The 12,850-nt window shown below is 42.0% G+C and overlaps 1 protein-coding gene and 1 long non-coding RNA gene across 2 annotated transcripts in view; both read left to right on the plus strand.

Annotated features, from left to right (window-relative positions):
- The window catches only part of LOC309700549 (tumor necrosis factor receptor superfamily member 14-like), a gene marked incomplete at its 3' end in the record, with an annotated part of 65,046 nt that extends 61,871 nt beyond the window's left edge, over positions 1 to 3,175 (plus strand). Inside the window, exons 4-8 of the mRNA XM_082524148.1 lie at positions 1,041 to 1,143; positions 1,255 to 1,380; positions 1,615 to 1,770; positions 2,829 to 2,916; positions 2,989 to 3,175. Coding sequence (XP_082380274.1) covers positions 1,041 to 1,143; positions 1,255 to 1,380; positions 1,615 to 1,770; positions 2,829 to 2,916; positions 2,989 to 3,175 — 660 coding nt within the window. The remainder of the gene's footprint in view (positions 1 to 1,040; positions 1,144 to 1,254; positions 1,381 to 1,614; positions 1,771 to 2,828; positions 2,917 to 2,988) is intronic.
- Positions 3,176 to 3,189: 14 nt separating this feature from the next.
- LOC309700694 lies at positions 3,190 to 5,424 on the plus strand. The gene is made up of 2 exons (XR_014274713.1): positions 3,190 to 3,412; positions 3,522 to 5,424. It is a non-coding gene; the product is annotated as an uncharacterized lncRNA (long non-coding RNA).
- Positions 5,425 to 12,850: the final 7,426 nt, after the last annotated feature.

The raw sequence follows: 12,850 nt of genomic DNA on the forward strand, positions 1-12,850 counted from the left end.
ATCCGGAAACAGCATGATCCCCCACCTCAAAAAAGACCAGCGCCTTGCTAAATAAACTGAGGATAAAGGTACTTGACTGGCCAAGCATGTCTCCAGACTTAAACCCTATTGAACGTCTGTGGGGCATCCTCAAATGGAAGGTGTAGGAGTGCAAGGCCTCTAACATCCACCAGCTCGATAATATCATCATGGAGGAGTGGAATGGTAAATGGCCTGTATCTGTATAGCGCTTTTCTAGTCCCTAAGGACCCCAAAGCGCTTTACACAACCTGTCATCCACCCATTCACACACTGGTGATGGCAAGCTACATTGTAGCCACAGCCACCCTGGGGCGCACTGACAGAGGCGAGGCTGCCGGACACTGGCGCAACCGGGCCCTCTGACCACCACCAGTAGGCAACGGGTGAAGTGTCTTGCCCAAGGACACAACGACCGAGACTGTCCAAGCCGGGGCTCGAACCGGCAACCTTCCGATTACAAGACGAACGCCCAACTCTTGAGCCACGATCGCCCCACTCCACACGAGTGGAAGAGGATTCCAGTGGTACCCTGTTAACTCCATGCCCAATAGACTTAAGGCAGTGTTGGAAAAAGATGGTCACAAAGAATATTGACACTTTGGGGACAGTTTGGACATTTTCACTTAGGGGTGTACTCACATTTGTTGCCAGCGCTTTAAACGTTAATGGCTGTATGTTGAGTTATTTTGAAGGGACAGCAAATTTACATTGTTATACAAGCTGTACACCAACTGCTTCACATTGTGTCAAAGTGTCATATCTTCATTGTTGTCCCATGAAAAGATACATACACACACACACAAGTCTTTGTGTGTATGTAGGTACAGCTACGATACAGCTAGGATCCTCAAAGTCCCAGGCCTCGGGTAGACAATCCAAGCTTGAAGGATAGCCCGCCTGCAGAAGCGACAGGGGAATGTTTTATTTTTTTCTTCAATGTAGATTTTTTTTTTTTTTCAAAGGGGGGGCTAAAATCACTATTAAAGTTTAATGGCATGGCGCCTTTTCTCTATCTTCAGGTAATTCTGATAATTCTGATGAACGTCTTCAATGGTCTCAGCCTCACATGTCATCAAGGAGAGTATCAGATAGGAAATGAATGCTGTCCGAAGTGCCTTTCAGGTAAGAACCAACTGAATGATGAATGCATGTGTTTTCTAAGCACACAACTTAGACAGAATAAAAGAGGAAAAAGCAAGCTTGAAATGAATTTGTTGCTTTTGTTTTCATCAGGGAGTCGAGTGAAAACTCACTGTAATGAGTATAGAAGTACGTCATGTCTGCCCTGCATGGATGGAACCTTCACCGATCAACCTAATGGATGGGAGCGATGGATTCCCTGTACAAACTGTCACCCAGGTGGATTAATTTCACTGGGCTTTACTATGTTTTATGTTATAGTAGTTTAAAATCAAATTAAAACATAAATGGAGGTCTTTCTCCATGATTTAATTAATTCAAGATGATGATGTTTGATATTTCCTAAAGACGTCATAATGACCAAATGTATTTTCAGCAAAAAAAAATCGTGAGCTTCAGCGTCTCTTCACAAATACACGAAACATGTTGAGTATGTTCTTTTTATGTTGGCAGCTCTTGGTCTGAGGGTAAAGAAGCAGTGCACAGCAACATCAGATACACTCTGTAAACCACTGGAGGGATTATACTGTGTCCACCATACAGGACACAGCTGTGAGAGAGCACATGAACACAAACGCTGTAATCCAGGACAGTACATTAGTCAGAAAGGTAGGTTTGTGTTTTTAAATGAGAATACCAGAGTTCAGGGAAACTGATCTAATTTAATATTTGCTGAACATTTTTATACAATATTCTTATTATCATTGTAACATGGGATTTGTATAGCAAAATTAAGTTTAAAGTCAACAATGCAAACAGTCACCATATAAAAACATCACCACTGGGATACGTGCTATTGGTCAATAGTGACTGACACTGGTACAGACTGGTTTCTCAGAGGATATAGAGACTGATTGAAAATCCTGTATTACCAGACCTGAAGATGGTGTCCTTTCTTTCAGGAGGTGCAGGATCTCCCTGCACCTCAAAGGCTTCTGATTTCTTTATTTAACATAAGACAGCGTCAGTGAAAGTTCCCATGTCTGACAGTATCCCAGTTAGTTCTGCTGAAGCAGTCATCCAGCTGTTGAGAGGCTCCATCAGACCAGCTTTTAATGGTTCTGCTGGAGATGAGAGCTGTTCTCCTCAGACGGTGTAAACAGGGATGTGTGGTCAGACAGGCCCAGGCGGTCTAGCCGTATAACCTAGCTTGATGTTCGAGTAGCTCTAGTCCATTGTGTTTGCTGCTGTGGTTGTTAATGACAGTCTTCCTCCCCTGCTCTTACCAGAGTCACTGGTTCATGTCACTGTGTGGCAATGGGGAGATATAGAGTTTAAGTTCAACTTTTCAAGTTTTACTTCTGTATGGTTCCCTATAATTTGTAGATTCTTAAAAAATAAAATTAAAAAAAATCTTGCAGATTAGATGAAGATATTTTATATGAATTTATGACATGAAGATGTCAAACTGTACCAGTTTTTTTAATTTAGTACACTGAGCAGCCCAGAGGCCTGCTGGACGAGGACCTGGGGTAGAACAGAGAGATGTTTGGACTCAGTGTGAGAGATATCACAGATAGTGAAGTTCAGATAAACATGAAAATACCAGCAAGTCCAGATATTCTTGATCGAGTCTTTGTGTTGCTGTTAGTTTGCACAGCACAGCTTCTTGGTGTGTTTGAGGACAGAATTCCACACTGATCCACACATGTCGTTGTTGTCATCAGGAACCGCCTCCACAGACACTGAGTGCTCTGACTGCAGCAGTGGAACATTTTCAAATGGAACATTTCACTCCTGTCAGCCACACACACAGTAAGTGAAGCTTCAGAGACACATGTGCAACATCTGTACATGTCCCCTAACAGTGTCCCTCTGTCCTTCCAGATGTCACTCACTCAACCTTCAGCAGATAACAGCGGGAACATCTGCAGCTGATGCTCAGTGTGGAGAACGCAGTTTTAATGTGGGAGCAGCTGTTGGTGGAGCTGTGGGTGTTTTAATTGTAATTATTGGAGGAGGAGGATTATTATATTGGTACTTAAAAAAGAGGGCTCCGTCTGACCCCAGGTGAGGATAATAAAAAATCGAAATGTTTAATTTACTGCATCATATTATCTTCTGACACTGGCATAATTTTCACTGCTTTGGTTACAGATCACCAATCAGAGTAGGAGGTATGTTTGTGTCTCTTTCTCAGTGTTCACTGCATCACATCATCACATTGATTTATATAATAAAGGTTTTTTGTTTTTAAATTTCATTAAAAAAGGCACCGATGGGGAGCCTTTAGTGATGCCATCATCAGAAGGTAGGACAGTGAGCTGTTCACTGACTGAGCTGCACTGATGTCTCTACAGATTTACCAGAGTGTGCTTATTAAACAGAAGCCTTTTCATGTATCTCCCACAAATGTGCAGGTGATAAAAGAGCAAATGCAGACCATAATGAAGGAATCCCTCTGTGAGCCATCTACTTCTTCCTGTGCTGCTCCATGTGTTGTGGAGAAAAAAGTGATCCAGCTACCTCATAAAACACTGTAGCAGACTTGCATCACATCCTCCCTCCACCACCAGTCCACCAATACTATGATGATCTTTTAATGGGCCATCTTAAAAGATATAAAACACATAAACAATTACAAGAACTCATGTACTGGTCTGAGATGAGTCTGAATGTGTACAACGCTGTAGAGTGCATCAGTGGTACAAACTGTAGAGATTACCTGGAAAGCTCCAACAACCAAGTTTGGTCAGCAGGCCTGCAGAAGTCCTAGGAGAAAACCTCATGGGACAATTTACCTACAGTGTTGGTTGAACCCTGTATTTAATAGTCTTAGCAGACTGCTGTACAGGCTGGAGAAGACTGTTCTCTCTTTATAAAGTGTCAGCAGAAACCAAAGCTCACATCCTAACCAGAGAAATGCTCTCCTGCTGGGTTATACCAGCTTACATCCTCTTAGACCGGGACCAGCTGTTCATATCCTCGAAGTCTAAAGAATCCTGCAGACTGTGGAATCTCCAGCTGAATCCTCCATGTCATCCTGAAACCAAACTGACTGAAAGGTAAGTAAATATGTGATTTCCACATGTGTGATGTGAACAGGAGGTGAAGCTGCTGTTGTACAAGATATGAAGTTTAGATGTTGTTGTTCCACTCTGTGTGTTTCTATGTTGTTGACATTTAATGTTTTACTTTCTAAAGTCAGACAGCAAATAAAATGACAGTTACAGTTCAGTACGCAGTGATTTCACACACAGGATGAGTGTTTGTGTTGTGAGTCAGTAACAGTCTAAAAACAGTGTTCAGCTGCTCTGATGGAAGATGGCTTTAAAATGGACTTTCATTATATACAGGACACACATGGACAAGATGGAGTCCATCAGTATTGTGTGGTTGTGTTTATGCAGCTCACATCAAATTATTACTAAATGTTTCCTTCTTATTGTTCCAGTGTTGTTCCTCTGGGGTCAGATCTTCATGAAGCAGTCAGGTTCTTTGTGAGTCTATTCTGTGCAGCAGCAGAGAGAGAGAGCAGCAGACAGGAGAGACGATACTGGAGCTGTTATCATCAGTGTGCACATATCAAACATTCCCTGTTCATGAGATATACATGGGAGATTATTATAGGAAATATCAGTGACTTCCTGCTGGATCTGTACTCTGATGTGAAGGACTGTGAAACTAAAACAGGCTTGAGTGTCCTTCCATCATTACAGTCAGTTTTACAGTCAGTTCCTGCAGTCTGGTCCATAAATCTCTCAGAGAGAAAGACCTCCATCCTCCTGGAAGTGCTGAAACTCCAACCAGAGAAGAAACAAGTGGAGCTGAAACTTTGCATGATACATGGAAGAAAAACACAAAACTGGATCTGCTGATAGCTTCATCATTCCCTGCAGTTCAGATCCTGCACTTCTTACAGTGACACCTTTACCTAAAAACACTTAATAATAACAAAATGTTTTTTATGCTTCTTATTAAAACCTGACTTGATTACAAAGATTTGATCAGGTTTGAACCTTTCCCCTTAACCAGCAGCAGCAGTGCTGTGATTTCTGAGAAATATAAAAACTGTTGCAATTGTAAAACTTTACTACTTTACTTCTGTCAGTCTGTCCCAGGGCAGCTGTGGCTACAACTGTAGCTTGCCTCCACCAGTTTGTGAATGTGTGTGTGAATGGGTGGATGACTGGGTGTGTAAAGCGCTTTGGGGTCCCTAGGCGGGACTAGTAAAAGCGCTATACAAATACAGGCCATTTACCATTTACTTAACAACTTTGTGACTTGTAAATGTTTAGGTTTAATAAATAGTTCTTTATCTCCTCCTGTATTACTGATCGCTATATACATATACAGTATACATATATACTGCTTGCCTCTTCCCAGACTGAGACGTGGCTTCCTGGAAAAAATTGCTGAACTTTTCTCCAAAATGACAACATTTGACTGCATTTAGGTGATTTTAACATTCACACTGACAGTAGCAGCTCTGACAGCGGACAATTCACCACTTTATTAAAATGTTTTAATTTTAAGCAGCATGTGACAGAACCCAGCCAAACAACAGGTCACAGCCTCCATCTCATTGTTTCCAGAGGCCTCAGTGTCTCACTTACAAATGTTTTACATGTCTCGCAGCATTATTTCATATTTTCAGAAATGTTCTTCTTCTGTCAAAACCAGTACAAACAGATTTATCAGTAAGAGTCATGTCAGTGCCGGCACAGCTAACACATTCACCAGTGAGTATTCAGGTTTCATTAGCATTATTGTCTTTATATGATGTATGTGTAAAAAAGATCTGTGTGTGGACTTAGCCAAAAAAAAAACCTGCAAGTTACAACTACGAATTTTGACCCTATTTTTCTTCCTTTCATCTGATTGGTGAATGTCATGTCAATCACAAATGTAACAATCCAATAAGAGAACAGATGGGTTTGGCTGTCGGAGGGGCGCTTTTTTTGAACTGCAGGTCTTTGAAGGGAATAAATGCCCTTTTACATGCCAACCCAGCGTTTTCCTTCATCACCACGAAGGAAAACAGTCTGTGGTCGTCCGAGTTTGGTGATTTTTGTGTCACAGGACTAAGTATTTAATACAGGGACTTCCACAGCCTTTTCAACAGTGCTGCGGACGCAGGAGGGGGGGGCAGTGTTTTGGAAATGACAGTCTTCATTACAAAGCTTTCTTCGTTATGAATTAGCATACATGTTTTTATTGAACATTTGAAGAACTAGCAAAAAAACCCCACAAACTCTTGTAGTTCACATAAAGTCAGAGATAAAAACGACAAGGAGCAGGTGCATCTAGTACAGGTAGAGCTGCTGCAAAAACCCACAGAGCTCAGCAGCCAGCAACAAATTCTGGATCCTTTGCTTTTAGTTAGCAGTTAGCATTAGCAGCACATCCTGCGTCCGATGTGAAAGGACTTTTATGCTGCGCACTGTGACTCACAGCAATGGTCCCGGGTCAGCCCTGACGTTGTGTTAAACTAATCCTAAAGTAATAATGGTATTTCTAACCACTGACATACCACAACTTTATCCTTTCAACAGCTGCTGAAAGTAAGGGGACCTAACTGCTATCGGATATTTATATAGAGATTACCCTTCAAGGACCTGCAGTTCAAAAAAGTGCCCCTCCGACAGCCAAACCCATCTGTTCTCTGATTGGATTGTTTAATTTGTGATTGACATGACATTGACCAATCAGCTTAAAGGAAGAAAAATGGGGTCAAAATTCGTACTTGTAACTTGCAGGGGTTTTTTTGGGCTAAGTCCACACACAGATCTTTTTTTCGCACGCACAAATTTTTTTTACACATACAAATCTTTTTTACAAGTACAAAACTGATTTACAAGTACAAAATATTTATGACCACATTTTGAGCCCATACAAATCCCCCAACTTGAGGATCGCCACAACATAACCTAATAGACCTACACCTTAGTTCACAGATGCACTTTGTCTAGGGTTGATTTCTGGGATTTCACACAACCCAGGATTCAAATCAAGAATACATAATGGGCTTGGATTTACATCATTATGAATGAAATGTGCTCTATTTGGAAGCAGCCGGCCCCCCTCCCCTTTCTACAGGTTGTGTGTGAGACTTTAAATCATCAAACTGTAAAATATAAATTTTAAATTGCTATTGATCCCTTTACCCCGAGTCCTAAAGTGTATATTTATTTTCTTACTCTTCTTATATTTATTGTTTGTTTACTTGCACTGCTGTATATACTGGACTGTATGTAGCGGAGATGACAATAAAGTTTACTTTGACTTCAGCAGCAAGCAGGCGCACCGAGGGCTCTGGCGCTCACTTTTCGCGTATAGAATTTCAAAAAAACATTGGTGCAAATTATAAGTCTGTATCATGATGTCTGGTGTTTTTGTGTTTGTTGTTTTGTTTTTATTTTGTGAGCTGGTTATTAGATGCTGCTCCAGCCAGCCAGAGACTCCCCCGCCGCCCCGCCCTCTCCTCCCTGTGCTGCAGGCGCCCCTCGCAAACGGACGGCGCCCTTACTCCCAGCAAAAGGGCGATAGAAAACCGATCAGTGCCTATGCCATTCCCAATATGCGCTGGCTGATGTTGGGGCAGCATGAGTTTTTTGGGTTTTTTTGCTGATGCTCGTGATGCCGCCACCCACCACAATGCCGCCCCAGGCAACCGCCCGTGTCGCCTGTATCAAAAACCGCTACTGTCTGGACACAAGCGATGGAGGCACAACTTGTAGAATTTTGGCAAGCTCATCTGAGCCTTTTCGATGTGGCCTCACAAAATTATCACGACCACAAAAACCGTGAAAATAGTTGGATTTACATTGCTGCTCAATCACAGCTGCCTCATCAATGTTTTTCATTAGCAATTTAGCAAAGTTGATGGTGGTGGTGTGTGTCTGTGTGTGTGAAAGACAGAGCGAGCAACAGAATTTCTGCTATAACCTTAATTTTATGGACGCACAGTGTGAGCACTCAGGTCGCATCAGAGCATCGAGCCGTATAGTGTGAGGCCCTGCATCGTGACCTACGAACTTGTAACCTCTGCAAGTCAATCGTGCAGTTTGAGCAGAAGCTGAACGTAGACATGCGGAAGTAGCTACGTGTCCTTGTTTTTTGTTAAGATAAGATAAGATAAGATAACCTTTATTAGTCCCACACGTGGGAAATTTGTTTTGTCACAGCAGGAAGTGAACAGTGCAAAAGTTATTTAGCAAAAATTAGAATACAATAAGAATAAACACAGTACACAACTGTACAGAATAGAATAAAATAAAATACTATATACATTGGAATAAAATAGAATAAAATATACAATAGGATAAAAATAGAATACAAATTCTATATACGACTGAGTAAAAATACAACAATGCCAGAAAAGAGTATTGCACTTAGTGTTATTGCACATATATGGATATGTGTGTTTGATCAGTTGGAGCCCTTGTTGTACAGTCTGACAGCAGTGGGGAGGAAATAGGGCTGTTCGATATAACGATATATAATAATGTGACATTTCAGACACTGAGATTCATCCTATAGCTGTCAGCGATCATGCTCCTGTATCTTTAACACTAATGCACAAGAATAATACTACGCCAAGAAAAAACTGGAGATTTAATATATCACTACTTAAAGATGAAGACTTTATTAAATATTTTAAAAAAGAATGGACTTCATATTTAGACTTTAATGACACTCCCGGAATATCTGCTTCTGTTCTATGGGAAGCAGGGAAAGCTGTGATGAGAGGTAAAATAATTTCTTTCTCATCACACAAAAAGAAAGAAGAAAACAAAAATATTCAGGAATTAGAAAAAAACATCAAATCACTAGAAGAAGCCTACGCGTCCCACCAAGATCAGGAAACATTGAACAAAATATGCAAAACAAAACTAGAATTAAATGAAATTATTAATAAAAAAACACAATTCCTTATACAAAGACTACGCTTGCAGAATTTTGAACACAGTAACAAATCAGGTCGATTTCTAGCTAACCAGCTAAAAATAAATAAAGAAAAAACAACTATATGTGCTGCTAAAGATTTATCGGGGAACACAATATATGATCCTGGAAGAATAAACAACATTTTTAGGGATTTCTATGAAACTTTATATTCACCACAAATAAACCCATCTAAAAATGAAATTGATCTGTTTCTTGACAACGTAACTCTTCCAAAATTACTAGACAGTCAAGCAATGGAACTGGATTCGCCACTGACGCCAAGTGAACTCCAGGAAGCCCTGATAAGTATGCCCAATAATAAGGCTCTAGGTCTAGACGGCTTCCCTGCAGAATTCTACAAAGAATTCTGGACAATTTTGGCACCAGTATTCTACGGCATGTTGCAGGAAATCGAGGAAAATGGCAGACTACCACCAAATATGAATTCTGCCAACATTAGTCTCCTGCTAAAACCAGGCAAAGACCCTTTATTTCCCTCAAGCTATCATCCAATTTCTCTTTTAAATGTAGACCTTAAAATAATCTGCAAAGCTCTTTCAAAGAGATTAGAGAAAATGACCCCCCTCTTAATTCATCCTGACCAAACTGGTTTCATAAAAGGTCGGCACTCCTCAACAAACACTCGTAGATTATTTAATTTAATAGACTACTCATACGATAAAAACATCGAAACCATAATATTATCTCTAGATGCAGAAAAAGCATTTGACAGAGTTAACTGGAAATTTTTATTCGCAACTTTACACAAATTTGGTTTTGGAAACTCTTTCATAAACTGGATAAGAATATTATACAATTCCCCAACAGCTCGTATCAGAACAAATGACCAGACATCCTCCAGCTTCTGTCTCCTGAGGGGCACCAGACAGGGATGCCCACTCTCCCCTTCACTTTTTGCAATTTTTATCGAACCTCTAGCAGCAGCATTTAGACAGGCTACAACAATTAAGGGCATAAAATGTAAGAACATAGAACATAAAATCAGTCTCTATGCGGATGATGTGTTGCTTTTTCTGCAAAACACACAAACCAACCTCTCTGAGGTAATTACTTTAATAAACTGGTTTTCAAGAGTTTCAGATTATTCAATTAACTGGCCAAAATCTACAGTTCTCCCCATTAACTGCTCCTTCCATAATTCTTCCTCTGCCCCACTGCAATCCGGAAATATTAAATATTTAGGTATTAATGTCTCTCCTAAGCTTTCAGACTTAACTAAATTAAACCACATCCAACTTCTAAAGAAAGTAGAAGGCGATCTGACTAGATGGAAATCTTTACCCATATCACTCATGGGAAGGGTCGCCACTATAAAAATGATGATCTTGCCAAAAATAAATTACTTATTTTTGATGACCCCTAACAAACCATCACAAGATTGGTTCAGATCTCTGGATTCATATATTTCCAAATTCCTTTGGAAAGATAAACCCCCGCGTATCAGCTTAAAAACGCTACAAAGAACCAAGGATAGAGGAGGATTAGATCTGCCTAATTTTCACCAATACTTCTTAGCCAACAGGCTTCAGTTCATCTCAGAATGGTTAAAACATACCTTCTTAGTTGAGCCCTGGCTAGATGTTGAACAGGCACTATGCAAGGATCTAGAGATTTCAGACCTGCCATTTATTAGCTCAAACATCAAAAGACATGAATGCTTTAAAAGTATCAACATCAGCTTTTCTCTGACAGCATGGTGGGAGTTTCTAAAAATAACGGAGTCTTCATTAATCCCATGCAAACGTACACCTATCTGGAATAACCCTGACATATTACAAAACAATAATATGATTAATTTCCCAGAATGGAGTTGTAAAGGAATTAAATACTTAGAACATATATTAGAGGGAACAGAATTTATTCCATTTGACAGACTAGTTGCACAATATGGGATCAACAAGACAAGATTTTTAGAATATCAACAAATTAAATCCATAGTAAAAAAAAAATTTAACCTCAGTCAAGTTGAATTACAAACACCACTAAGTGCGGCACATTTTCTTACTCTTAAATCCCCCAAATTATTATCTAAAATATACAGAACACTTTCTAAATTAGATGAATCAATATCCCTTCCTATTGCAAAGTGGGAAGCAGATTTATCAGTCAGCTTAGACCAAAACTTCTGGTCTCAGATTTGCTTAAAAACCTTTAAATTAATTAAAAATCCCAGTCTGCAATTAATACAATACAAAATACTACATAGAGTGCACTATACAGGTCATCGGATGTTCAAGATGGGCTTTACATCTTCCAACAACTGCTCACACTGTCAAGGCAATACACCAGACAATTACATCCACGCTCTTTGGTTCTGTCCACCAGTGCAAAAGTTTTGGCGCGAGATATGTGAAGACTTATCAAAGTGTCTGAAATGTAACATTCCAACTTCCCCCTTAGTGTGTTTACTGAGCAGCTTAGATAATGTCACTTCAGAAAAGAATATAGCCCATATGATTTTCACTGCCCTATGCATAGCCAAGAAAACAGTCCTCATGAACTGGAAAAATAAAAATAATCTTAATTCTAACCAATATAGAAATTATCTATTAGATTACATTAGTCTTGATACAGCCTCTGCCACCACATCAGATCAATTGCTCTGGGCTCCTTTGATCAGCTCCATCACCTAGTGGGGGTGGGGGGTCATAGTTTGGTCCCGCCTTCACTGTTGTGATTGGTGTGGGGGTAGGGACAGGCTTAGGGCGTCGGGGGGTTCCCCGGAGGCATCTTCCTTGGGGGGCTCAACCCGGGGTAGCGGTCATGTCCGGTTGGGGGCTCTGTTGGCTCTCAGGTGACTGTTTCCTCGCGGCTGCGTGCAGCGGGGCTAGGGGAGGGTCTGTGCTGACGGACGTGGGTTACTGACCTGGTAGCCTGGCTGCCCCTGGGTGGATCCGGGATGGGCGTGAGGTTCTGGGGGCGCTCCGTCTCTGGGCTGGGGCCCGGGCCGGGCCTTGGGGGCTTGGGTCCTGGTTGGTGTGTTGCCGGGGTTGTGGGCGGGTGGGTGCATGGGGGCCCGGCCCTGGAGCAGGGTGCCGCCGGTGCGTTGAGCCACCTGGGGGGTTCTTCAACTGGTGGGGGAGATGGTCACATCTTGCAGGAGCTTTCCTCTCTTCAGGAACTCTCTCTGCAGGAGGGGGAGATACAGGAGAGGTGGAGGAAGATCTCAGCCTGGGCGTTTACTGTCTTATGTAGTCTGGAAGATGAGTGGATGGTGGGGTGGGTGCAGTTTTCTCTGTGGTGGGGTTGGGTGGACTGTCCCGGGCTCTGTGGGGCCGGGAGGCGCTGCTGCACTGGGCCCCGGTCAGGATGGGCCTGGGCCCCCTTTCCCTGGCGGGTCGCGGAGTGTGGGAGTGCCTACTGGGGTCAGCGGGGGAGCTGGCCCCAGCGAGGGGTTACCTGCCCCTCCCTTCCTTCCCTCCCCATCTCCAGCTGCCTCCCTCTTCCCGCTCCACCACAACCACCCACACATGCAAGGCCTTGGAGTAGGGGTATGTCACCAGGGTGCAGAGGAGGCTACCCCCCCTCTGTCCCCTTCTGGCTGCCTCTGCCTCAATTTTATCCCACAACTTAGACATTCACATTATTCACACTCTCATTACACATACATATAGGATCTTGGGGGTGGGCACAGTCACGGAGTCCAAATTACCATCAGGGTGTACACCTCACCCCTGGCGTCGTTGCCCACCTCTCAATTTTAAATACACTTAGATATTGAGGGCTATCAGGAGGGACTATTCGCTTACGTGCTGCTCCTTGGCAGGTAGCTCCATGC

This window comes from Aulonocara stuartgranti (assembly GCF_965226115.1).
Source record: "Aulonocara stuartgranti genome assembly, chromosome: 23".
NCBI classification, from domain to species: Eukaryota; Metazoa; Chordata; class Actinopteri; order Cichliformes; family Cichlidae; genus Aulonocara; species Aulonocara stuartgranti.